The sequence below is a fragment of the Mobula hypostoma genome, chromosome 11 (assembly GCF_963921235.1).
Source record: "Mobula hypostoma chromosome 11, sMobHyp1.1, whole genome shotgun sequence".
NCBI classification, from domain to species: Eukaryota; Metazoa; Chordata; class Chondrichthyes; order Myliobatiformes; family Myliobatidae; genus Mobula; species Mobula hypostoma.
The window spans coordinates 115,413,563-115,440,633 of record NC_086107.1 but is presented as its reverse complement, the minus strand read 5'-3'; the positions used below and the strand labels follow the sequence as shown (position 1 = coordinate 115,440,633).

Below are 27,071 nucleotides of genomic sequence, written 5' to 3'. Positions count from 1 at the left end.
CATTTGGCCCATCGTGTCTGCTTTCCCATTCCATCATGGCTGATTTATTATCGCTCTCCACCCCATTCTCCTGCCTGCTCCCTGTAACCATTGATGCCCTGACTAATCAAGAACTCATCAACCTCTGCTTTAAATATACCCAATGACTTGGCCTCCTGTGTGATGGATTACACAGATTCACCACCCTCTGGCTAAAGAAATTCCCCCGGTCGCTGTTCTAAAGGGGTGCCTTTCTATCGAAGATGTGTCCTCTGGTCCTAGACTACTTCACTATTGGAAACATCCTCTGCAGATTCAATGTTCCGTCGGCTTCAACGAGATTCCACCCCCAGCCCCCCTCCCCATCATTCTTCTAAACTCCAGTGAGTACAGGCCCAGAGCCGCCAGACGCTCCTCACAGTTAATCCTTCCGTTCTCAGAATAATTTTCGTGATTCTCTTCTTAGCCCTCTGTGATTCTAGCACATCCGTTCTTAGATCAGAGCCCAAAACTGCTGACAATACTCCAAGTGATGCCTTATCAGCCTGAGCATTACATCTTTGCTTTTATACTCTAATCCTCTGGAAATGAATGCTAATCTTACATTTGCCTTCATCTCCACCGACTCAACCTGCAGGTCAACCTTGGGAATCCTGCACTTGGACTTTCAGTCTCTTTGCACTTCCGATTTCTCAATTTGCTCCCCATCTAGAAAATAATCTGTGCCTTTATTCCTTCTACCAAAACAAACACACGACTATACACTTCTCTACACTTCATTCCCCCGTCACTCTGTCCATTCTTCTAATAAAGCTTTCTCATCCCGATTGCTAAAATCTCTCTTCATGCCCCGTGATCCACCCATCTGCCTCCTCCTCATACCTTATCTCCTCTCTGCCTCCTGTCTCTCCACCCTCTCCCCACTCCTTGGATAATCCTCTTGAGACTCATCTGGCCTTGGTTCCCCACCTTGCAGTATGCCGGCCAGCCAGAGGTTCACCCAGTCACCCTCCACACACCCTCTCCCAGTCCCTTTGCAGAGTGAGGCTGCCCTCAGCTTTCCTGCTGCAGCCCTCCCTGCCCCCCATCGCCCAGAATTTGTAGCTGTGGACCTTGCCTCACCTCCTGGGACAAGGAGGGGGTCCGGCACATAGCAAGCGGAAAGGGAGGGCTGAGACACAAGTGGAACGTGCACCAGACACTGAATAAAAACTGCAAAGCACAGCACAGGCTTGGTACTTTCTTCATGCGTGTGTGAGAGAGAAGGAGAACTTGAATGAGAAAGAGAACGCATATGAGAGACGGAGGGAGAAAGTGCGTCATGATGGAGGCTGCAATGGGGGGGGGAGTGAGAGAGAGAGAGAGAGTGGGAGAGAGAGAGAGAGAGTGAGAGAGAGAGAGAGAGTGAGAAAGAGAGAGAGCGTGAGAGAGCGAGGGAGAGTGAGAGAGTGAGAGAGTGAGAAAGAGAGAGAGTGAGAAAGAGAGAGAGTGAGAGAGAGTGAGAGTGAGAAAGAGAGAGAGAGAGAGTGAGAGAGAGAGAGAGGGAGAGAGAGTGAGAAAGAGAGAGAGCGTGAGAGAGAGAGGGAGAGTGAGAGAGGGAGAGTGAGAGAGAGAGTGAGAGAGAGAGTGAGAAAGAGAGAGAGAGAGAGTGAGAAAGAGAGAGTGAGAAAGAGAGAGAGAGAGTGAGAGAGAGAGTGAGTGTGAGAGTCAGTGAGTGAGAGTGAGAAAGAGAGAGAGAGAGAGAGGGAGAGAGAGAGAGAGAGAGTGAGAAAGAGTGAGAGAGAGAGAGAGAGAGAGAGAGAGAGAGAGAGAGAGAGAGAGAGAGAGGGAGAATTCCATCGGCCCTGTGTGTGTGTTTCTGTGTGTGGTTGGTGTGTGTGTGTGTCTGTCCCACTCATTCACCCCAGAAGACGGGTTGTGTCACAGTTGCAGATTTTATTCAGGTCAGTACAAAGTGTAGAAAGTACAGGGCAGGGCAGAGCAGATCAGCAGTACCAGTGGCATGTCAGGAGGGGGGAGGTTGCAACCACGTTATTCTCAGCAAGTTCCCACCCGAGGTGGAGCGGGTGATGAGCAGGAGGGGCAACCTCCACTAATACCCACCTGACCACACATCGACCCCAACACTGCACAGGGAAGCAGACGCAAGGCACTTGGGAGGGAGAGAGGGAGGGGAGGGAGAGAGGGTGAGAGGGAGGAAGGGAGAGAGGGAGGGGGAGAGGGAGAGAGAGGGAGGGGGAGAGAGAGGGAGGGGAGGGAGAGAGGGTGAGAGGAAGGAAGGGAGGGGGGAGGGGAGGGGGAGAGGGAGGAAGGGAGAGGGGGAGGGGGAGTGGGTGGGGAGGGGGAGGGGAATGCTTTAATTCACAGTTTCTGAGGTGGTGCTGTCAGTTGGGAGAGATGGACACTGTTAGTGTCTGTACGTGTCTCGAGTTCCAGTTGTGGAATGTACCAGGTAAAATGGATCAGTTGACAGTGAACAGTCGATGTAACCCGTCACAAGGTCTCGTGCTCTCCCACACTCTGCCGCAGATACTCCTCATACAGCTGCCTCTGTGGGAACACAGACAAAGGGGGGGGGGTGTAAGGGAGGGGCTGACGACAGGCCTGCATAGGACAATTCCACAGATAGCGAGCTCCCTGGTCTCAAACCCCTCCACCCACTCCCTTCATCCCTAACACGAATGGGTGGCAAATCGCTCTGTCCATGGCTCCCGGAGAAGATGTGGTTTGGTGATTGTCACAATGTTGGTGGTGGTGTGGGCAGTGGAGAAGATTGCTAAAGGATACAGCAGTATATACATCAGTTGCTAATATGGCCAGAGAAATGGCTGACGGAGTTTAATCCGGGCAAGAGTGAGGTGATGCACTTTACGAGGTCAAATGGAAAGGGACAGAGCCCAGTTAACAGCAGGACCCTTAACAGTGTTGACCTACTGAGGGATCCTGAGGTCCAAATTCACAGCTCCGTGAAGGTGGCTCCACAGGCTGACGTCTGGAGTATTACGTTCATTTCTGGTCACCTGGTTACAGGAAGGGAGTGGGGGCCTTTGAGTGGGTGTGGGGGCTTTGGAGAGGGTGTGGGGGCTTTGGAGAGGGTGTGGGGGATTTGGAGAAAGTGTGGGGGCTTTGGAGAGGGTGTGGGGGATTTGGAGAAAGTGTGGGGGCTTTGGAGAGGGTAGGGGGACTTTGGAGAGGGTGTGGGGGCTTCGGAGAGGGTAGGGGGCTTTGGCGAGGGTGTGGGGGCTTTGGAGAGGGTGTGGGGGCTTTGGAGAGGGTAGGGGGGCTTTGGAGAGGGTAGGGGGATTTGGAGAGGGTGCAGAAGTTGTTCACCAGGATGCTGCCTGGATTAGAGAGCGTGAGCTACAATGAGAGGTTGCAGAAACTTGGGTTCTTTTCTCTGGAGGGGTGGAAGCTGAGGGGATGTAAGGTTCAGATTACGAGAGGCACAGTTAGACTTGCAGCCAGCACCTTTTCCCTGGGGTTGATCCTGTTCATTTCTGGTCACCTCATTGTAGGAATGACGTGGAAGCTTTAGAGGCGAGCTTTACCAGGACGCTGCCTGGATTAGAGGGCATGTCTGAAGAGGAAAGGCTGAGCAAGCTTGAGCTGTTGTCTTTGAAGTGAAAGAGGAGGAGAGGTGATTTGATGGAGATGTACAAGATGAAAAGAGGCATGGATAGAGCGGACAGCTGGTGCTTACTGGCTAATACAACAGGACATCCATTTAACGTGATGGTGTGAGGTATAGGGGAGATATCTGAGGGAGGGAGGGGTTTATTTTTTTAAAGATAGGGAGTGGTGGGTTTGTGGAATGTTCTGACAAGGTGGTGGTACAGGCAGATACATGGATGATCGAAAAGTGGAACTGTGGGAGGGAAGGGAAAAATTGACCATGTTGAAGGTTAAAAGGTCGCACAACATGGTGGGCGAAGGGCCAGTACTGTCTAATACCAGAGGGCATGCACTTAAGGAGAGAGGGGGAAAGTACAAAGGAGATACGTAGGGCATTTTCTTTCAATTTTTAATTTTTTTTGTTCAAATACAGAGTGGTGGGTGCCTGGAGTGTGCTGTCGGGGGTGGGGTGGAACATGCTGTCTGGGGTGGGGGTGGGACGTGCTGTCTGGGGTGGGGGGTAACATGCTGTCTGGGGTGGGGGGGGAACGTGCTGTCGGGGGTGGGGGTGGAACATGCTGCTCGGGGTGGGGGGAGCGTGCTGTCTGGGTGGGGGGGAACATGCTGTCTGGGGTGGGGCTGCAACGTGCTGTCTGGGGTGGGGGGAACGTGCTGTCTGGGGTGGGGGTGGAACGTGCTGTCTGGGGTGGGGGGGAACGTGCTGTCGGGGGTGGGGGTGGAACGTGCTGCTCGGGGTGGGGGGAGCGTGCTGTCTGGGTGGGGGGGAACATGCTGTCTGGGGTGGGGCTGCAACGTGCTGTCTGGGGTGGGGGGAACGTGCTGTCTGGGGTGGGGCTGGAAAGTACTTTCTGGGGTGGGGGTGGGACGTGCTGCTCGGGGTGGGGGGGTGGGACGTGCTGCTTGGGGTGGGGGTGGAGTGTGCTGTCTGGGGTGGGGGTGGAACGTGCTGTCTGGGTGGGGGTGAAATGTGCTGTCTGGGGTGGGGGTGGAATGTGCTGTCTGGGGTGGGGGTAGAACGTGCTGTCTGGGGTGGGGGCGGAACGTGCTGTCTGGGTGGGGGTGAAATGTGCTGTCTGGGGTGGGGGTGGAACGTGCTGTCTGGGGTGGGGGTGGAACGTGCTGTCTGGGTGGGGGCGGAACGTGCTGTCTGGGTGGGGGTGGGACGTGCTGCTCGGGGTGGGGGTGGAGGCAGACAAATGCTGTACCTGTATCATGTCTGCAACACGTTCCACCCCCACCCCAGACAGACATGTGAATATAAAGAATGGAGGGTGATGGACATAAGGGTTAGTTAGGTGTTGAACTGATTGAACACGATAATGTGGGTTGAAGGGTCTGTTCCTGTCCTCAGTTCTATGACCCTGAGGATCGGCAGAGAGAATTTAACACAATTTTGAATGGCACAGCTTTCTTTGCCCACAGTGTCGTGCAGAATTAATAACCCCTAACCCCCGAGGAGAATGTGCACCCAGGGGTTGAGAATCAAGACCAAAGGGCAAGGTTCAGGGCGAGATGGGAGAGATCAAACTGGGACCCAAGAGCGATCTGTCTATTCCCACTCCCACTCACCTTCCTTTCCCTCACCACGTCCTGTACGAACTCTCGCTCTGCCAGCAGTTGCCTCCTCTGCCTCCTACTCAGGGTTCTGGTTGTCCTGCAGGGGTGGGAGGGGAAGGAGAGACGGGGACGGGAAGGAGAGGAGGGGAGGGGAAGGAGAGGCGGGGAGGGGAAGGAGAGACGGGGAGGGGAAGGAGAGGCGGGGAGGGGAAGGAGAGATGGGGAGGGGAAGGAGAGGAGGGGAGGGGAAGGAGAGGAGGGGAGGGGAAGGAGAGATGGGGAGGGGAAGGAGAGGAGGGGAGGGGAAGGAGAGGAGGGGAGGGGAAGGAGAGATGGGGAGGGGAAGGAGAGGAGGGGAGGGGAAGGAGAGGAGGGGAGGGGAAGGAGAGATGGGGAGGGGAAGGAGAGGAGGGGAGGGGAAGGAGAGGATGGGAGGGGAAGGAGAGGAGGGGAGGGGAAGGAGAGGATGGGAGGGGCGGGAGGGGAGGGGAAGGAGAGGAGGGGAGGGGAAGGAGAGATGGGGAGGGGAAGGAGAGGCGGGGAGGGGAAGGAGAGGAGGGGAGGGGAAGGAGAGACGGGGAGGGGAAGGAGAAGCGGGGAGGGGAAGGAGAGAAGGGGAGGGGAAGGAGAGGAGGGGAAGGGAAGGAGAGGATGGGAGGGGAAGGAGAGGAGGGGAGGGGAAGGAGAGGATGGGAGGGACGGGAGGGGAGGGGAAGGAGAGGAGGAGAGGGGAAGGAGAGATGGGGAGGGGAAGGAGAGGAGGGGAGGGGAAGGAGAGATGGGGAGGGGAAGGAGAGATGGGGAGGGGAAGGAGAGGCGGGGAGGGGAAGGAGAAGCGGGGAGAGGAAGGAGAGACGGGGAGGGGAAGGAGAGACGGGGAGGGGAAGGAGAGACGGGGAGGGGAAGGAGAGGAGGGGAGGGGAAGGAGAGACGGGGAGGGGAAGGAGAGGAGGGGAGGGGAAGGAGAGGCGGGGAGAGGAAGGAGAGACGGGGAGGGGAAGGAGAAGCGGGGAGGGGAAGGAGAGATGGGGAGGGGAAGGAGAGGAGGGGAGGGGAAGGAGAGATGGGGAGGGGAAGGAGAGGAGGGGAGGGGAAGGAGAGGAGGGGAGGGGAAGGAGAGGAGGGGAGGGGAAGGCGAGATGGGGAGGGGAAGGAGAGGCGGGGAGGGGAAGGAGAGACGGGGAGGGGAAGGAGAGACGGGGAGGGGAAGGAGAGGCGGGGAGGGGAAGGAGAGGAGGGGAGGGGAAGGAGAGATGGGGACGGGAAGGAGAGGCGGGGAGAGGAAGGAGAGACGGGGAGGGGAAGGAGAGGAAGGGAGGGGCAGGAGAGGCAGGGAGGGGAAGGAAAGGGGGAGGGGCAGGAGAGGCGGGGAGGGGAAGGAGAGACGGGGAGGGGAAGGAGAGACAGGGACGGGAAGGAGAGGCGGGGAGGGGAAGGAGAGGCGGGGAGGGGAAGGAGAGGCGGGGAGAGGAAGGAGAGACGGGGAGGGGAAGGAGAGGCGGGGAGTGGGCAGGAGAGGCGGGGAGAGGAAGGAGAGACGGGGAGGGGAAGGAGAGGAGGGGAGGGGAAGGAGAGGAGGGGAGGGGAAGGAGAGGAGGGGAGGGGAAGGAGAGATGGGGAAGGGAAGGAGAGACGGGAAGGGGAAGGAGAGACGGGAAGGGGAAGGAGAGACGGGAAGGGGAAGGAGAGGAGGGGAGGGGAAGGAGAGGAGGGGAGGGGAAGGAGAGGAGGGGAGGGGAAGGAGAGGCGGGGACAGGCAGGAGAGACAGGGAGGGGAAGGAGAGGAGGGGAGGGGAAGGAGAGGAGGGGAGGGGCAGGAGAGGAGGTGAGGGGAAGGAGAGGAGGGGAGGGGCAGGAGAGACAGGGAGGGGAAGGAGAGGCGGGGAGGGGCAGGAGAGGCGGGGAGTAGGCAGGATAGGCGGGGAGAGGAAGGAGAGACGGGGAGGGGAAGGAGAGGCGGGGAGGGGAAGGAGAGGCGGGGACGGGAAGGAGAGAAAGAGAGGGGAAGGAGAGAAGGAGAGGGGAAGGAGAGGAGGGGAGGGGAAGGAGAGGAGGGGAGGGGAAGGAGAGGAGGGGAGGGGAAGGAGAGGCGGGGAGGGGAGGGCAGTCAGAAGTTCTCTGTCACTTCTTCACTTTTGTCTCTCTCCGTTACCCCCACCCCTACTTTCCCTTGACCCTCCTCAATCCCTCCCTTGACCACTATTTCCCTTTTCCTCACTCCTCCGCTCCCCCTTCCTCGTGTGACGACAAACCAAGTTATCAGAAGATTGATGCTGATGAGGATAAGGGAGACAAATGGAGAAACGTTCAACATGTTTGATGGAGGAGAGAGAGATAACAGAAAAGAAACACAATTCAGATATTGACAGACCGGTTACTTTGAACCTGAACTGTTTGAAGTTTGATGGACAGGTAATACCCCAGCAGGGGGATAAAAAGAGCAGGTTCGCTAAGGCACGCGACACACCACAAGATCATGAGACCCTGGAAGAGTGGTGTGCCCCCACAAGTTGGTGCGAGTTTGGAGGTCCGGTTCGCGGGAACCGACCAGAGGCTCACAGGGTTTAAAGGTACGATGGGTGGGAACCTGGTGCGTGTGTCCGCCCTTGCCTGGGTGCCGGGTTCACCACGGAAGAATGATCGTATCCGGAACGGAGGGGTCACAGTCAGTGACCACAGCGGGATAGAAGACATAAAAGGGCCTGCCCGAATCCAACTGCGAAGACATCAAAGGTCTGGCTGAATCAAATTGCATCCCCCTCCCTCTCTCTCTCTCCAACGGCACAACAGCGATTACTGCGAACTCTACTAAGCTGAACTGAACTCTGCGTCACTTAAGACTGATCATTTTACCCCTAGACTGCAATAGAGCTTGGTTGATTCCTATTATCCTAGTTCTGTGTACATGTATGCTTTACCATTGCTAACCTGTTGCATTTATATCCTTACGATTAGAGTACTGTGTTACTTATTTCTTTAATAAAACTTTATTATTTAGTAAACCAGACTCCAACGAGTGGTCCATTTCTGCTGGTTTGGCAACCCAGTTACGGGGTACGTAACACTCGTCACACCTACTTCCTTCGATCACCTCCCTCCTTCGTCCTCCCTCCTCATCCACCATCTGTCCCCCTTTTTCGCCCCCATGCTCCCTCTCCCTCCCACCCATCCCTCCCTCCGCTCCCCTTCCTCCATCCCCCCCACTCTCCCCCATCCTCAAATCCTGTACCCCTCCACCCCACCCTGAACCCACCGGAAGGAGCTGTGGGCCGACAGCAGTAGTCCTAGGGAGAGCAGGGCGAGCGCCAGCAGGACGTAGATTACCTTGTCCCGGGGAATCAGGGCCCAGAAAGTTGAGACAGGACTCTGAGGTGGGGAAGGATGTTGTGGTGGGAACAGAGAACCAGAGAGAGAGAGTGGGTCAATGTTGGCCAGTGATGTCCAATTCCGTCCCTGTCCAGTACCTTCCCCGCTCAGTTTACGGCCCCTGTCCTGCCCAAGCCTCTCCCAGCCCACTCCTGTCCAACTCCCTCCTGCTCTAGCACTCCTGGTTCAACCTTCACACCCATCCTGCCCAATCCTCTCCTGACTGCCCCCTCCCAGCTCATTCTGTCCTGTTTCAATCTCTTGACAGTTCACAAAAGCCCAGTTGAATTGTCTCCTAGTCCACCTCACCTCATTCGATCCCTTCCCATCCCAACCCTGTCTCGTGCAATCTTTTCCCAGCCCATCCTTGCTCTGACCAATCCCGATTGCTCAATTCCACTCCAAGCCCTGTACAATCCCCTTCCCACCAACTTGTATTCCATCCAATCCTCATCTCCTCCCAGCCCATGTTCCATCCAATCATATCACAGACCGACCCACCCCACCCCGACTGCTCCATCCAATCCCTTCCCATCCCATCCTAGTCCAATCCCATTCAGGGACACTGCTGACTTGGCCAATCCCATGGCAGCCTCTAGACTCACCATGTAAACTTGTAATGTCTGGGTCCCTTGTTCGCCCAGCAGGATACCGGCCACCTCTGTGGACATACTTCCCAGCACCACGCTGACAAACAGGAAGGTGGGCACCAGCAGACCTAGAAATCCCAGCAGGCAGCCCTTGGTCTGGGCTCTCCGGTTGCGGACACTGGCCAGACTGGAAAGGAGAGTGAGAAATTGTCAGGGAGATGGGATAGAAACCAGTAAGGGAGATGGAAGAGGGGAATCATAAACTGGGTGGGGAAGAGGGTAAACAGTAATGGAAACCTGCCAGGGAGATGGAAACCCGGTGGTACGGGGAAACAGAAACCAGACAGGAAAGGGTAAAGGGAAATGGAAGCAAATTGAGGAGATGGGAGAGCAGAGATAGAAACCTCCAGGACAAGGAAAATAGAAACTAGCCAGTAAAGGAGAAATGGGAACAGAAACCATCTGAGGAGGTGGGAGACAGAAGCTGGGCAGCAGAAGACAATGGAAATGGAAATTGGCCATGACAGAGGAAACAAAAACCAGACAGGAAAGGGAAATGTAAACTGAAACCAGCTAAAGTGATGAGAAAAAACAGACAGAATATAGCCAGGAGAAGGGAAACAGAAATGGAAATGGAAACCAGGCAGAGAGGTGGGAAGAGGACTAGATATCAGTTGGGACAGGAGAAATGGAAACCAGACAGAGATTTGGAGTGGGGGGGGGCAGAATCTGATCGAAAGCAGGCAGGAAGGTGGCAGTGGGGAGGAGGGAAGAAATGGAAACCAGCTGGGAAGGAAGAAGTTGGAGAGAAGTCGGGAAGGGGGAAGACAGAGAGCAGCCAGGAAGCTGGGGAGGGGGACGTGGAAACCAGTCTAGGAGGATGAAAAATGAAAACTGGGGAGACAGGAGGTGGGTCGTGGAATTCAGCCAGGGAAACGGACACCAGCTGGAACCAGACAAAAAACAGATGGGGAGATGGGAGAGGGGAAACCAGAAACTAGACAGGGAAATGGCAAAGGAGAAAGAGAAAGTGGATGTGGAAATGGAAGAGGGAAATGGATTCTGGTCTGAGAGAGGAGAAAACAGAAACCAGATGGGGAAACAGCAGATGAGAAGAGAGATACTGGATGGGGAGACAGGAGGGAAAAAGAAAGCCAGCTGGGTAAACGAGAGGGAGGAGCAACTCACCTGTCCTCCTGTAGCCTCTGGTCCACCGTGCTGGTGAGGAGAAGACAATCGCGCTCCAGCTGGTTCAGGGTCTTCTGCACCGTCTGGCTGATGGCCTTTTCGATGGTGCGACAGACCTCATCAATCTGATTCACACACCGACTGGGCTGAAGGTGGGTCAGAGAGGGTTAAGCTAGTATGGCAGGCACCTCACACACAAACTCCACACCGCCTCTTTTGAGTGGGACCAGCTCAGACAGGAACCTAGGCTGCATGGACAGGTTGGCCTGATTGCTTGTTCCTGTCTTGTCAGACTGTACAGCTCACACTCAACAGAAACCGAACCCAAGAGCGAAAGGCGGACGCCAGGAAGGGACATCGGGAGACCATGTACCATTTCTCACTGGGGAAAGGATGTGATGTCAATGCTTCATAAAGCATTTGTCAGACCATATTCAGAGTATTGTGAGCAGTCTTGGGTCTCTTATCTAAGGAAGGACGCGTTGGCAGCCGCTGTTTCAGTCAAGACTGAGGAGCCAGCATAAGAAGGTGGGGAAGGAGGAGTAGTACAATCTAGCAGGTGAAAGGTGAGACCAGAAAGAGAAGGTGGCGGGTAGGGGAGAGGGGGATGGTGTGAGAATCTGGGAAGTGATCGGCGCAAAAGGTAAATGGCTTAAGAAGAGGGAAACTGATTAGAAAGGGCCACGTGAGAAGAGGAAGAAAGAGGAGCAACAACAGAGGGAGGTAACAGACACTCAGAATGGGGAAATCAAAAAACTTACAGGAAGTTTGAGAAATCAATGTTCGTGCCATCAGGTTGGAGGCTACCCAGACGGAATACAAGGTGTTGTTCCTCCAACCTGAGTGTGGCCTCAATTGCTCCAGTCTGAGTAGGCCTCATCACTCTTCTGATATGTCTGTCCATGGCCTCCCATACTGTCGTGACCAGGCCACACTCGAGTTGGAGGCACAACACTTTATATTCCGTCTGGGTAGCCTCCAATCTGATGGCATGAACATTGACTTCTCTAACCTCTACTCATGCCCCCCACTACTTTCACCATTCCTCATTCCCTTTTCCCTCTCTCACCTTATCTCCTTGCCTGCCTATCTCTGGTGCTCCTCCCCCCTTTTCTTTTCCCCAGGGACTTCTGTCCTCTACTACAATCCCCCTTCTTAGCCCTGTACCTTTTTCACCAATCAACTTCTCAGCTCACTATTTCACCCCTCCCCCTCCCGGTTTCACCTATCACCTTGTGTTTCTTCTTTCCTTCCCCTTTTAACTTTACTCTTTTTTTCTCCAGTCTTGCTGAAGGGTCTCAGCCCAAAATGCCTGCAGTACTTATTTCCATAGATACAGCTGTCCTGCTGAGTTCCTCCAGCATTCTGTGTGTGTTGCGATCTAGACCTTCCAACATTCAGTAGATTTCAATGAGATCCCCCTCATTTTTCTAAATTCCGCCGAGTAAAGGCCCAGATTCATCAATCGCTCCTCATACGATATGTCCTTTCTTCCCAGAATCATTTTTGTGAACCTCCTTTGAACTCTCTCTAATATCAGCACATCTTTTCTTAAGTAAGAACTGGTCACAAAATTGATCACAGTACTCCAAATGAGAACAGTGCCTTATGAGCCTTAACGTTACATCCTTGTTTTTATATTCCAGTCCTCTTGAAATGAGCGCCAGCTTTGCATTTGCCTTCCTCAGGACCAACCCAACCTGCAAATTAAGCTTTAGGGAATCCTACAGAAGGACTCTTGAGTCTCTTTGTTCCTTGGATTTTTGAATTTTCTGTTTAGAAAATATTCAGTGTTTTTATTCCTTCTACCAAGATGCATGACCTCACACTTCCTGACATTATTTCATCTGCCACTTTGCTCGTTCTCCTAGTCTGTCCAGCTCCTTCTGTAGCCTCCCTATTTCCTCAAAACTACCTGCCCTGCACTTATCTTTGTATTGTCCGCAAATCTGGCTACAAAGCCATCAATTCCAAGATCCAAATCATTGACACAGAGCGTAAAAAGAATCAGTCCAAGCACTGTCCTCCGCGGACCACCACTGGTCACCAACAGCCAATTAGAGAAGGCTCCCTTTATTCCCACTCTTTACTCCTGCCAACCAACTAATGCTCTATCCCATGCTAGTATCTTTCCTGTAATACCATGCGCTCTTATCTTGTTAAACAACCTTATTTACAGCAACTTATCAAAGGTCCTCTGAAAATCCAAGTACACAACATCCACTGATTCACCTTTGTCTATCCTGCTTGTTATTTCCTTAAAGAATTCCAAAAGATTTGTCAGGTAAAAATTTCCTTTAAGGAAACTATGTTGACTTTGGCCTGTTTTATCAGGACGCCTACAATTGATTCCAACATCTTCCCAACCACTAAGGTCAGGGTAGCTAGCCTATAATTTATTTATTTTTTCTGTACTCCTCCCTTCTTGAAGAGTGGAGTGACATTTTTAATTTTCCAGTCCTCTGGTACCATTCCAAAATCTAGTAATTACTGAAAGATTATTACTAATCCCCCCACAATCTCTTCAGCTACCTCTTTCAGAGCCCTGGGGTGTAGTCCAACTGGTCCAGGTGACTTACCAGCTTTCAGACTTTTCAGTTTCCCAAGTACCTTCTCCCCAGTAATAGCAACTGCACTCACTTCTGCACCCTAACTCTCTCGAACTTCAGGAATATTGCTAGTGTCTTCTACAGTGAGGACTCATGCAAAATACTTATTCAGTTCATCTGCCATTTGCTTGTTCCCCCATTACTTCCTCTCGAGCATCATTTTTCCAGTGGTCCAATATCTACTCTCACCTCTCTCTTACTCTTAATATATCTGAAAAAACTTTTGGTATCCTCTTTGATATCGTTGGCTAGCTTAACTTCATATTTCACCTTTTTGCCCATTATGGCTTTTTTGGTTGCCTTCTGATAGTTTTTAAAAGCTTCCCAATCCTCAAACTTGCCACTAATTTTTGCTCTATGATGTGCTCTTTCTTCTGCTTTTGTGTTGGCTTGACTTTCCTTGTCAGCTAAGGTTGCGTCACCCTGCCTTTAGAAAACTTCTTCCTCTTTGGGATGCATCCATCCTGCGCCTTCCGAATTCTTCCCAGAAACTCCAGCCATTGTTGCTCTGCCATCATCCCTGCTAGCGTACCCTTCCAATCAACTTTAGCCAGCTCCTCTCTCATGCCTTTATAATTTCCCTTACTCCAATGTAATACTGATATATCTGACTTTAGCTTCACGCTGTCAAATTACAGGGTGAATTCTATCATATTATGATCACTGCCCCCAAGAGTTCCTTGACCTTAAGCACCCTAAATCAAATCCAGTTCATCACACAACGCCCAATCTGAAATAGCTGATCCCCTAGTGGGCTCAACCACGAGCTGTTCTGAAAAGACTTCTCGCAGGCATTCTATAAAATCCCTCTCTTGGGATCCAGCACCAACCTGCTTTTTCCAATCTACCCGCATATTGAAACCCCCCATGACTATTGTAGCATTGTCCTTTTCACTTGTCTTTTCTATCTCCCATTGTAATTTGTAGCCCATATGTTATGCTGCTGTTCAGAGGCCTAAACATAACTCTCATCCAGATCTTTTCATCCTTCGCCTAAACTCCCCCGCAAGGATTCTACATCTTCTGATCCTATGTCACCTCCTCCTAAGGATTTGATTTTACATTTTACCATCAGAGCCACCCCACGCCCTGCCCATCTGCCTGTTGTTTCAATACAAAGTTTATCCTTGGATATTGATCTCCCAATTACAATCTTCTTTCAGCCACAACTCAGTGATGTCCATAACGTTATACCTGCCAATCTCTAACTACGCTACATGATCATCTACTTTATTCTGTTATACTGTGTGCATTTAAATACACCTTCAGTCTTGTATCCATCACCCTTTTTGATTTTGTCTTCCTTTTCCACTGCAACTCATCTCACTGACTCCAATTGTGCCCCATCGTCTGCCTGTCTTCCCTGACAGTCTCAATACACACTGCCTCTGCTTGTAATCCAACAGCTCTATTCTCAGCCGCTGCCTGTCAGTCTCTCATAACTCAATCCCCCATGAATCTTTCTCTAATCTCTCCTGCTTAATCACACCCTTCCTATAGCTTGGCAAACAGAAAATGCACATAGTACTCCAACAGCACTCTCACCAATGTCTCATAAGACCATAAGGTATAGGAGTAGAAGTAGGCCATTCGGCCCATCGAGTCTGTTCCACCGTTCAGTCATGGGCTTATCCAATTCTTCCAGTCATCCCCACTCCCCTGCTTTCACCCCATACCCTTTGATGTCTCATACAGTTTTCTGTCATGTATAATGTTGGTATAACACACACACACAAAATGCTGGAGGAACTCAGCGAGCCTGTCAGCATCTATGGAGATCTTTAGAATTTCTATTCGCAGTTTGACTTCTGTACATTGGTTATTTGTCTGTCATCTGTTCACACATTGATTTTTGTAAAATTCTATTGCATTTCTTTTTGCCTATAAATGCGTGCAAGAAAATGAACACAACTTTTGATAATTAATTTCCTTTCCAATAGTGGGGGTGTATTGGCCTGTGAGGAAGACTATCAAAGCTTGCAGTGGGATTTGGACCAGCTGGGAAATGGGCTGAAAATGGCAGATGGAATTTAACGCAGACAAATTGGCGGTGTTGCACTTTTGGAGGACAAACCAGGGTAGGACTTACACAGCAAACAGTAGAGAACTGAGGAGTGCTGTAGAACAGGAAGATCTGGATAATGCCTTGAATGCTGTGTCACAGATCGATAGGGAGGATTTGACACATTGGCCTTCATAAATCAGGGCACTGAATGCAGCAGCTGGGATTTTATGTTGAATTGCTCAAGGGGCGTTGGTGTGACCAAATTTGAGTATTGTGTGCAGTTCTGGTCGCCTATTTATAGGAAAGATATGAATGAGACTGGAAGTGTGTGAAGAGAATTACACAGAATTAGCTTGGATTTGAGGACCTGACTTATAGGGAGAGGTTGAATAAATATGATAAAAGATCAAGATCAGCTTTACTTGTCACATGTACAGCGAAATGTGTAGTGTGTGTCAACGATCCAAGGGATGTGCTGGGGCAGTTTGCAAGTGTTACCACACTTCTGGCACCAACATAGCATCCACAATGTAGAAAACGTCACTGCACGGCTCTGGAGTGAGGAAACTGCAGCAGGAGGAGGGCACCCACACGGCCGTGGGAAGAACGTGCAAACTGTGTTGGGAACTGAACCCCGATCACGATTGCCGGCACTATAAAGTGTAACACTAACTGCTAAGCTACTGTGCTGCCCTAATTAAGTCCTAATAGGTTTGGACTTTACTTCCTGGTGTGCAGGAGAATGAGCAGAGATCTTATCGAGGTGTACAAAATGATGAGAACATAGATAGGATTGTTTGTCACTCATTGTCCGTACATAAATACAACAGCTTTTCATAAAAGTGGAATATTGTAACATTTACAGTACATACTTCAATAATAAATTCACTTTCATCTTTGAAGTTTGCCAATTTGTATTCCTCTACTCCACTTTCTTATTCTGCCTTCTTCCCCCTTCCTTTCCAGTCCTGATGAAGAGACTCGTCTGAATATTTTAACTGTTTATTTCTTTCCACAGGTGACCTGTTGAGTTCCTCCTGCCTAATCTGTGTGTTGTTCTGGGTATCCAGTGACTTATGTCTAAAATGAATGTATATTTGATGTCTTGCGTGTGGTCTGAACCTACCTCTGATGCTGCTGCTGAGACATTTTCAGTGTAGCTGCATACCTGTGTCCCTGACACTAAAGTCTCCATTCTCTCTCTGTTTCTCACACCACCCCACACCCCAGCGCTCCCCAGAGAGGGACCAGCCTCACCTTGTTGGATTGGGGGATGTAGATGGTGGGCATGTCGAAGCCACATTTGTTCAGACCGGGCCGTTTGCACAGTTCCTGGACGATCTGCATCATCACTCGCTGTACGTGGGAGGAAGGGTGAGGTGGAAAGGGCGGGGAAGGTGAGGGAGGGGAGGGAAGGGTGCGAAAGGGAGGAGAGGGGAGCAGAAACAGAAAGGACTGTGGTTACCCAGAGCCATTGGGAGAACCAATGGAACAGGAAGTATGAAGCTACAGGACGGACGGTCGAGGAAGGTTCGGGCCACACGTCCCCACCTGCCGGTCGGTCTCGATCCCTGCTTCGTCGGCCTTGCTGAGGTAGAATCGGATTTTGTCCCCCTGGGTCTCATTGAGCCGCTCCACAATGTTCAGTGTCCGCTTGCACAGTGCCTGACCCATGGGGTCGAAGAAAACGAACACCAGCTCACACAGTTGCCCTGAGGGTGGGGGGATTGGTGAGGGGATAAGAGGAAGACGGGGAAAGATGGCGAGGGATGGATGGAGAGAAGGAGTTCAGATGGGAAGGGAGGGAGTATTGGATGGGGACAGAGGGAGGAGGATGTTGGGTGGGACAGTGTGAGGGAGGCGGTGGAGAGAGAGGATGGGGAAGGCAGGGGGAAGAGAGGGTGGGGGAGGCAGGGGGAAGAGAGGATGGGGGAGGCAAAGGAAAGAGGGAGAGGAAGACAGGAAAGAAAGGTAATTAATCTATGGTCATTGGCAGCCATGGTTTGTGTTGGAATTCTCCTAAAATTCTCTCCTCTCGATGCTCTCAGTTTGTTCAAGAGCTGAGAGGTTACACTGCAGTGTTATAAACTCTCATTCAAGTATTTTGTGCTGGGAACTCCTCACACGCAAAATTTAGCTGCGGCAAACTCTATAGGATGTGTCCAAGAGGGTTTCTTGAAGCAGAACATGGATCAACTAACCAGCGGAGATTCAACTCGTGGATAAACGTCAGTGATTGGGCAATGGACCATAAGATGTAGGGGCAGAATTAGGCCAATCGGCTCACCGAGTCTCTCCATCATGGCTGATTTATTATCTCTCTCAACCCCTTTCTTCTGCCTTCTCCCCGTAACCTTTGATGCCCCTACTAATCAGGAACATCTCAACCTCTGCTTTAAATATACTCAATGACTTGGCCTCCACAGCCATCAATGAACTTTCAATGAGGATTTAATACTCTCTGGCTGAAAAATTCCTCATCTCTGTTGTAAATGGATGTTCTTGTGTTCTGAGGGTGTGCCCTGTGGTCCTGGACTCCCCCCACTATATCCTCTCTATCTACGCCTTCCAATATCTGATAGGTTCAAATCCTCACTTAACCTTCTAAACACCAGTGAATACAGGTCCAGAGCCATCAAACACTCCATATACATTGACCCTTTCATTCTGGGACAATTCCCCTGAACCACCTCTGAATCCTTTCCAATGCCAACACATCCTTTCTTAGATAAGAAGCCCAAAACTGCTCAAAATACTCCAACTGTGGACAATTCTTACAAGAAAGAGCACATTTAGAATTAAAACCAAAGTCTATTTTAGTGCAAAGTGGTCAGGGTGTTTCCGTTCGGGGACAGTGACTTGGATTGTGCTGTTGGTTCAAGAACCGAACGGTTGAAGGGAAGTCTCTGTTCCTGAACCTGGTGGTGTGGGACGTCAGGCTTCTGTACCTCCCGCCCGATGGGAGGTGCAGGAAGAGGGCGTGGCCCAGATGGTGGGGATTTTGACGGCAGACGTTGCCTTCTTGAGGCAGCCCTCCTGTAGTGGTGTAGGGGAGGGAGGAGGTCAGAGATAGGAAGGTAAGGGCATCACAGAGATGGGGAGCCATGTAGACTAGGGAGGGGTTCACGGAGAGGAGGAGTCATGGTGGGAAGCATCCTGTGGTGCCTTGGACACTCACCCAGCCAAAGGATAGCTTGGTCCACATCGAATGGGTACTTCATGTCGCCATCGACCAGTCCTGGAGTATCGATGAACGTGACCAGGCTGAACTTCTTCTGCTTCGAAGTGGAGATCTCTGTGCTGAGGTACTCCGACACTCCTGCCAGAGGTGGAGAGAGGCTGAAGGAGGTGAGGCTCCCTTCACAATATCCCGTCATACACTCGCACGGTCAGGCATAAAGTGCTCCCGGGGTCAGACACGGAATGAATCTCCATCCACACCGTCCCATCACATACTCCCGAGGTCAGACACAGAGTGAATCTCCCTCCACACCGTCCCATCACACACTCCCGGGGTCAGACACAGAGTGAATCTCCCTCCACACCGTCCCATCACACACTCCCGGGGTCAGACACAGAGTGAATCTCCCTCCACACCGTCCCATCACACACTCCCGGGGTCAGACACAGAGTGAATCTCCCTCCACACCCTCCCATCACACACTCCCGGGGTCAGACAGAGAGTGAATCTCCCTCATCACTGTCCCATCACACACTCCAGGGATCAGACACAGAGTGAAGCTCCCTCCACACTGTCCCATCACACACTCCCGGGATCAGACACAGAGTGAAGCTCCCTCCACACCGCCCATCACACACTCCCAGGGTCAGACACAGAGTGAATCTCCCTCCACACCGTCCCATCACACACTCCGGGGATCAGACACAGAGTGAATCTCCCTCCACACTGTCCCATCACACACTCCCGGGATCAGACACAGAGTGAAGCTCCCTCCACACCGCCCATCACACACTCCCAGGGTCAGACACAGAGAGAAACTCCCTCCACACCATCCCATCACACACTCCCGGGGTCAGACACAGAGTAACAGTCCTCTACACAGTATTATTTGAAGACTGTACATCATTTCTAGCCCCAACAGGAAGGCAGTCTGCAGGTGACAGTGAAAGCAGGGGATATTGTGTGATTCCTACCTTCAATGTTCTGCAGTGGTTTGAAGTGTGGATACAGATGGAGCGTTGCATTCCCCTGGTGGACAGACGAAGAAAGATGTCTGGGTGAAAGGAACCCTTTTACACACACTTCCTGACGTCCCAAATCTACAGAACCAGCCTATGACCACCTGGGAGATCCCTCCACACCGTCCCATCACACTCCCGGGGTCAGACACAGAGTGAATCTCCCTCCACACCGTCCCATCACACACTCCCGGGGTCAGACACAGAGTGAATCTCCCTCCACACCGTCCCATCACACTCCCGGGGTCAGACACAGAGTGAATCTCCCTCCACACCGTCCCATCACACACTCCCGGGGTCAGACACAGAGTGAATCTCCCTCCACACCGTCCCATCACACACTCCCGGGGTCAGACACAGAGTGAAGCTCCCTCCACACCGTCCCATCACACACACCCGGGGTCAGACACAGAGTGAATCTCCCTCCACACCGTCCCATCACACACTCCCGGGGTCAGACACAGAGTGAAGCTCCCTCCACACCGTCCCATCACACACTCCCGGGGTCAGACACAGAGTGAATCTCCCTCCACACCGTCCCATCACACACTCCCGGGGTCAGACACAGAGTGAATCTCCCTCCACACCGTCCCATCACACACTCCCGGGGTCAGACACACAGAGTGAATCTCCCTTCACACCGTCCCATCACACCCTCTGGGGTCAGACACAGAGTGAAGGTCTGGGAAGGGGTAGGTGAGGTTTCCTGTGATTATGCTTCTGGGTCAACTCACAGTCAGTGATTCCCTCTTGCGGCCACTGGTGACGAAAGTAAAGCCCTGAGTCTCGATGGCCACGCCTGTGCGTTGGATGTGTTCCTCCACGTACCTGGGGGAGAGGAAGGGGGCTGACAGTAAGATACGGGATGAACTTGGGGGAGAGCGTAGAGGAGAGGGGATGGGGGTGAGGGAGGTGGCAGTGAGTGAGGAACTGGATGAACCTGGGGGAGTTGGGGGTGGGGAAGGGGCAGACCTGGGATAGGGGACATATACAGCTGAGGAAAGGAAACCCTTCCCTCCATCCCTCCCACTTCACTGCCCCCTATACCGCCTCACTAACCCTTGCCTCAACATTCCAGCCCGCCACTCTCTCCTCGTTCTCCTGCCTCCCCTCACTGCCCTTCCTCTCCAAACTTCACCACCCTCCCTCCTCCATCCCTCGACTACGTCCAAGCCCTCGTTCTCTCTACCCCTCCCTCCCTGCCTCCCCTCACTGCCCTTCCTCTCCAAACTTCACCACCCTCCCTCCTCCATCCCTCGACTACATCCAACCCCTCGTTCTCTCTACCCCTCCCTCCCTGCCTCCCCTCACTGCCCTTCCTCTCCAAACTTCACCACCCTCCCTCCTCCATCCCTCGACGTCCAACCCCTCGTTCTCTCTACCCCTCCCTCCCTGCCTCCCCTCACTGCCCTTCCTCTCCAAACTTCACCACCCTCCCTCCTCCATCCCTCGACTACGTCCAAGCCCTCGTTCTCTCTACCCCTCCCTCCCTGCCTCCCCTCACTGCCCTTCCTCTCCAAACTTCACCACCCTCCCTCCTCCATCCCTCGACGTCCAACCCCTCGTTCTCTCTACCCCTCCCTCCCTGCCTCCCCTCACTGCCCTTCCTCTCCAAAGTTCACCACCCTCCCTCCTCCATCCCTCGACTACGTCCAACCCCTCGGTCTCTCTACCCCTCCCTCCCTGCCACCTCACTGCACCCTTGCTTTCCTTCCCTCCTCACACTCGCTTCTCGCTCTTCAATATGTACCCTTGCTCTGCTTCCCTCCTCACTACCCCTTTCTTCATTAGCCCTCGTCCTCACCCTCTTTCCTCCGCCCCTTCCTCACTGTCCTTTGTCACTACCCCTCTCAATTCATCAGTCCTCCCTCCTCCTCCCTCTCTGTCCCCTCCCTCCTCACTGACCACTCCCCCTTTCCTCCCCGACCCTGCCCTCTCCCTCCTACTGTCTCAATACTCCCTCCATCTTCCTACATCTTCAACATCCCCGAATCACTCCACTCAGCCCCTACTCACTCACCGTTCCCTCTGAACTTCCCCTTCACTTTTCCTCCCTCCTTTAGCCTGTCGCTCCTCCCCTCTGCCCACACAGAACCCACCCTCACCGAGGTGTTCAGCACTCTCCGCGGGACAGGGGAGGAGATGGCGGGGAGGGAGACACGGGGAGTAGGGGGGGAAGGAGACGAAGGGAAAGGGGGAAGGAGGGGCAAAGGCATACGGGTGGAGTGGTGGGGGAGGAGAGACGGAAGGTGCTGGAGACAGAGGGAGAGGTGGAGAGGAGGAGCAGGAGGGCTAGGGCATGTGGGACGATGGGCCAGGGTGCAGGGTTACCAGTTGATGAACGAGCTTTTTCCAGCCGAGTGATTCCCCATCAACATCACCGTCATCTTCTTCCGGGGGGGAGTGAGCTGCATCCCCAGACGGGACATGATGTCAATTAGTCCTGGGGGACAGGGATGTAAACTGTCAGCTTGTTCACCCTCCGACATCACTCCCCGTCTCCAGCACCTCTGCCCCACCCCACACCCCCTCCCTCCCCTCCACCCCCACATCTCCAATACCTCTGCCCCACCCCACACCCCCACATCTCCAATACCTCTGCCCCACCCCACACACCCTCCCTCCCCGTCTCCAACACCTCTGCCCCACCCTACACCCCCTCCCTCCCCTCCACCCCCACGTCTCCAACACCTCTGCCCCACCCTACACCCCCTCCCTCCCCTCCAGCCCCACGTCTCCAACACCTCTGCCCCACACTACACCCCCTCCCTCCCCTTCTCCAACACCTCTGCCCCACCCTACACCCCATCCCTCCCCTCCACCCCCCGTCTCCTGCACCTCCGCTCCACCCTACACCCCCTCCCTCCCCTCCAACCCTCCCCGTCTCCAACACCTCTGCTCCACCCTACACCTCCCTCCCCTCCACCCCCGTCTCCAACACCTCTGCCCCACCCTATACCCCCTCCCTCCCCTTCACTCCTCCATCTCCTGCACCTCTGCCCTACCCTATACCCCTTTCCTCCCCTCCACTCCCCGTCTCCAGCACCTCCTCCCCTCCACCCCTCCCTGTCTCCAACACCTCTGCCATACCCTCCGCTACATCCTCGCTGCCTCCACGACACCCCCGCCTCCTGCTTCTCTCCCACCTTTGTGACCCCTGCTCCCTCTACTACAAGCCGTACTTGGTGAAGCCGTCCCTCTCCTGTGGATTCAGAGAAGGCCATCTCTGCCAACTACACACCCTACCAGGACGATTCGCTCCCCTGCTCCTCGTGTTGGAAGGGGTTGGGAACTGGATAATATGCTCTGCAACATTATCAGTGCTGACTATCAGGGAACAAGGTGTAGCTGTTCTGACTGATTGTGTTGGTTCCGGTCTGTTGCCAGTTGTTTGTACAGCGACACTGTGTGCCAGCCTCGGTCCAGGAGGCTGGCTCACACGGAATCTGGGCCAACTTAGCCTGCAGATAAAACTTTTCCCTTGTTGAGAGTCTCCAAATAGTACAAAGATGGTGCCATATTAGCCAAATCCCTTCTGCCCTCCTCTGCAGTGGTTTAAGAATAACACACATAAAATTCTCAGCAGGTGAGACAGCCTCCATGGAGAGGATTAAAGAGTCGACGTTTCTGGCCTAGACCCTTCATCAGTTCTAGTCTCCTCATTACAGTAAGCTTTAGAGAGGATGCCGTCTGGAGTAGAGAAGGGTACTTTAAGAGGAGAGGGTGAGCAAGTTCAGGCTTTTCTCTCGAAGAGGAGTGAAGGAGGATGGGCGGTGACTTGATAGAAGTGTATAAGATAAATTGAGTGGATAACCAGTGTCTTTTTCACAGAGCAGAAACAGCTATTAAGGGGGCATAATTTTAAGGCGAACGGAGAAAAGCATTGGGGGGGATGTCAGAAGTAGTTTTAAAAAAAATTACACAGAGAGTGGTGGGTGTGTGCATCACCCTGCAGGGGTGACGGTAGAGACATTTTATTACACAGAGAGTGGTGGGTGTGTGCGGATCGCCCTGCCATGGATGAATGTAAAATCAGATACAATAGGGACGTTTTATTACACAGAGAGTGGGTGGATGTGTGTATCACCCTGCAGGGGTGACAGTAGAGACAGATACATTAGAGCTGAGAGACCCACAGTCCTTGATTCAGGAAGAGCTTCTTCCCTCTGCCATTGCAGTTCTGAATGGCCCCTGAACCCACGAACACTATTCACCTTTTGCACTGCCAATGTTTGTAACTCACAGTGACTTTTAATATTTTGCACCGTACTGCTGCCGCAGAACAACACATTTCATATGCCGGCAGAAATGAACCTGGTTCTGATTCTAATCCGAGCAGGAACTTCACAGTGAACGGTCAGGCCCCAAGGACTGTTGCAGAACTGAGGGACCCAGGAAGGAACTCGGTGGGAGGCTGTTTCTCGGACTTGAGGATCGTGATTAGTGGTGTCCCCGAGAGGACAGTGCTGGGCCCATTGCCATTGTCATCTGAATCAACAGTTCAGATAAGCAAGTACCTAGAAGTGGTTAGTAAATATGCAGACAACACTGAAATCGGCCGTGTGGTTGACAGCAAGGATAGTTATCAGGGTTGACAGGGGGATCTCAAACAGCTGGGAAAGTGGGCCGAGGAATGGCAAATGCAGTTTAATTCCGATAAGTGTGAGGTGTTGCATTTCAGGACAAGTCACAGTGAATGTCAGGGTCCTGGGAAGTATTGTAGAACAGAGGGACTGAGGGGTACAGGTACAGTGCATGCTTCCCTGAAAGGAGAGCCACGGGTAGACACGGTGGTGAAGGAGGTGCTCGGCATTGACCTTCATCATTCAGATTCACAAGACATTACTGAGGCTCCACTTAGAGTATCGTGTTCAGTTTTGGTTGCCCTGCCATAGAAAAGATGTCATTGAGTTGGAAAGAGTGCTGAGAGGATTGATAAGGATATGGCCAGGACTCGAGGAACTCGAGTTATGGAGAGAGGTTGGCCAGGTTGGTACTTTATTCTCTGGAGCATGAAAGACCGAGGGAATGATCTCATAGAGTACAGCACAGAAACAGGCTCTTCAGCCCATCTAGTCCATGGCAAAACCATTTAAACTGCCTACTCCCATCGACCCGCACTGGGACCATAGCCCTCCACACCCCGACCATCCATATACCTATCTAAACTTCTCTTAAACGATGAAATCGAGCTTGTGCCGACAGCTCGTTCCACACTCTCACGACCCTGAGTGAAGAAGCTTCCCCTCATGTTCCCCTTAAATTTTACACCTTTCACCCTTAACCCATGACCTCTGGTTGCAGTTCCACCAAATGCAAGTGGAAGAAGCCTACTTGCATTTCCCCTATCTACCCCTCCATTTTATATACCTCCTATCGAATCCCTCCCAACTTTCGATGTTCTAAGGAATATAGTCCTAATCTTTTCTAATAACTCAGGTTCTTCAGACCCGATGACATCCTTGTAAATTTTCTCTTCACTCTTTCAACCTTCTTTACATCTCTCCTCCAGGTAGGTGACCAAAACTTCACACAATACTCCAAATTAGGCCTCACCAACGCCTTATTCAACTTCTACATAACATCCCTCCTCTTGTACTCAATACATTCATTTATGAAGGCCAATGTGCCAAAACCTTTCCTTACGAACCACTTTCAACTAATTATGGACATTTGTTCTACCACACTCCTCGGTGCCCTATCGTTCACTGTGTAAGACCTACCCTGGTTGGTCCCACTGAAGGGCAAAACCTTGCACTTGTTTGCATTAAATTCCATCTGAAGATTTTCAGCCCATTTTTCTAGCTGATGCAAATCGCTCTGTAAGCCATGATAATCTTACTCGCTGTCCACTACACCTCCAATCCTAGTGTCATCCCCAAATTTGCTGATCCAGTTAACCACATTATCACTCAAATAGTTGATATAGATGTCAAACAACAAAGGACCCAGCACCGATCGCGTCGGGTCCACTGGTTACAGACCTGCAGTCAGAGAAGCAACCTGCTACCACCTCTCTCTGTGGCTTCTCCCACAAAGCCAATGTCTAGCCTAATTTACTTGCTCATCTTGAATGCCGAGCAACTGAACCTACACAGTTAGGGTGAATATGCAGAGTCTTTTCCCCAGGGTTGGGGAATCAAGAAATATAGGGCACTCATTTAAGGTGAAAATGGAGGGAGATTTAATAGGGACCCTCTGGGGTAACAATTTCATCCAGATGGTGGTCTATATATGGAACAAGCTGCCAGAGGAAGTAGTTGAGGCTGGTACATTACCAATGTTTAAAAGACACTCAGACAGGTACGTGGATAGGGAAGGCTTGGAGGGATATGGGCCAAACGTGGGCAGATGGGAATTGATGTTGGCAGGGACCAGTTAAGCCAAATGGCTTTCTTCTGTGTTGTATGACTCTATGATATACAATCAGTGGCCACTTTATTAAGGTATGCCTGTCCATTAATGCAAATTTAATCAGCCAATTGTGTGGCAGCAACTCCACGCAGACGTGGTCAAGGGATTCAGTTGTTGCTCAGAATGAGGGAAGAAATGTGATCTAAATGACTTTCACACTGTGGAATGACTGTCGGTGCCAGATGGGGTGGTTTGAGCATCTCAGAAACTGCTGATCCCCTGGGATTTTCACGCGCAAGTCTCTAGAGTTTACAGAGAATGGTGTGAAAAACAAAAAAAAACACCCAGTGAGCAGCAGTTCTGTGGGTGAAAACACTTTGTTAACGAGAGAGGTCAGAGGAGAATGGCCAGACTGGTTCAAGCTGTCAGGAAGGGGACAGTAACTCAAAATAACCATGTGTTACAACAGTGGTGTGCAGAAGAGCATCTCTGAAGGCACATATTAAAGTGGAGGGGCTACAGCAGTGAGCAGTCATCCTGGTGAACCTCCTCTGCGCCCTCTCCAAAGCCCCCCTACCCTTCCTGTAATGGGGTGAGCAGAAATGACCATAATATTCCAGATGCGGCCTGACCAGAGTTTTATATAGAATTCGAGGGATGTAGTGGAAGTGTGCTTTGGAGACTGGTGAACAGTATCAAGCTGCAGGGATCACTTCTGCGTCCACTGTAGTTTGTATGGGGAAAATACCCCGAGTTTTAAGGTGAAAACATCCCATAATGGGAGGCTTTAAATCCTCACTAGTGGAGAGAGTGGGAGCAAGATGTTTTAGACAAGATACGACGCAGCTGTATTTCCGAAAGCCCGGCGTTGGAGTACCCGCAGGATCGGGAGCCGCAGGTCTTCAGTTCAGGTACCGGTCCGAGTTTTACGTTTCTCAGGATCCGGTCCGGCGCCGGCTGAATCGCTCTCCGGCAGCTCCCACCCTCACTCACCGGTGTCGGGCTCGCTGTAGAGAGAGTGGCACTCGCGTAGGACTCGCTCGTTGACCGACACGGTACCACGCTCGGCGTTGGCGGCGGTGCGCGGCTTGGGCCGTCCGGACATCTTTCCCTCTTTGCCTCAGGCCGCTCCGGCGGCGACGAGTAACGGCGCTGGGCATGCCGGAATTTGTAGTCCGTGTTATGCCAGCGTGCGGGGCTACCCACGTTTCCGGCGTCAATGGACTATAATCCCCAGCATACCTCTCGTCCTATTTGCCAACGACGGTCCGACGGTTGCGCAACCGCAGTGGCTCTAGCTCGGCAACATGGGATGTGTAGTCTGGCGTTACCTCTGCTGTTGTTTTGCGTAATGACTACATGACCCACAATCCGCTGCCAACCGAGCGCTCCCTTAGAAATGCGTTCCTCACCATCTTTACCGCGCCCATTGAGTCGAGCATAGATAGTTTGAATTGGATTTATAGAGCCGCAGCTCTGTTGCTATTGTGGAAAAGTAGTCCGAAATGCCATGTCCGCCCTTGTTGACCTGCCAACAGAGACTACAAACCTTCTGAATAACTGTGCAGGCGATGCCACCAGACGGGTGGC

General features: G+C 52.4%; 1 protein-coding gene across 2 annotated transcripts; it reads right to left on the bottom strand.

Annotated features, from left to right (window-relative positions):
* Positions 1-1,794: 1,794 nt before the first annotated feature.
* Positions 1,795-26,629, bottom strand: LOC134354161 (uncharacterized). 2 transcript variants are annotated; one of them, XM_063063010.1, is made up of 12 exons: positions 22,310-22,408; positions 21,459-21,570; positions 19,862-19,955; positions 19,083-19,137; positions 18,106-18,246; positions 16,479-16,639; positions 16,185-16,283; positions 10,314-10,459; positions 9,141-9,312; positions 8,423-8,535; positions 5,182-5,266; positions 1,795-2,529 (listed from the first exon to the last, which is right to left on the bottom strand). In XM_063063010.1, the coding sequence occupies exons 2-12, from the start codon at positions 21,554-21,556 to the stop codon at positions 2,473-2,475; spliced, it is 1,221 nt and encodes a 406-aa protein (XP_062919080.1). In that variant the 5' UTR covers positions 21,557-21,570; positions 22,310-22,408; the 3' UTR covers positions 1,795-2,472. The 2 variants fall into 2 exon arrangements, with proteins under 2 accessions (XP_062919080.1, XP_062919079.1); XM_063063009.1 differs by lacking the exon at positions 22,310-22,408 and adding an exon at positions 26,475-26,629 and having other exon boundaries at positions 1,796-2,529.
* Positions 26,630-27,071: the final 442 nt, after the last annotated feature.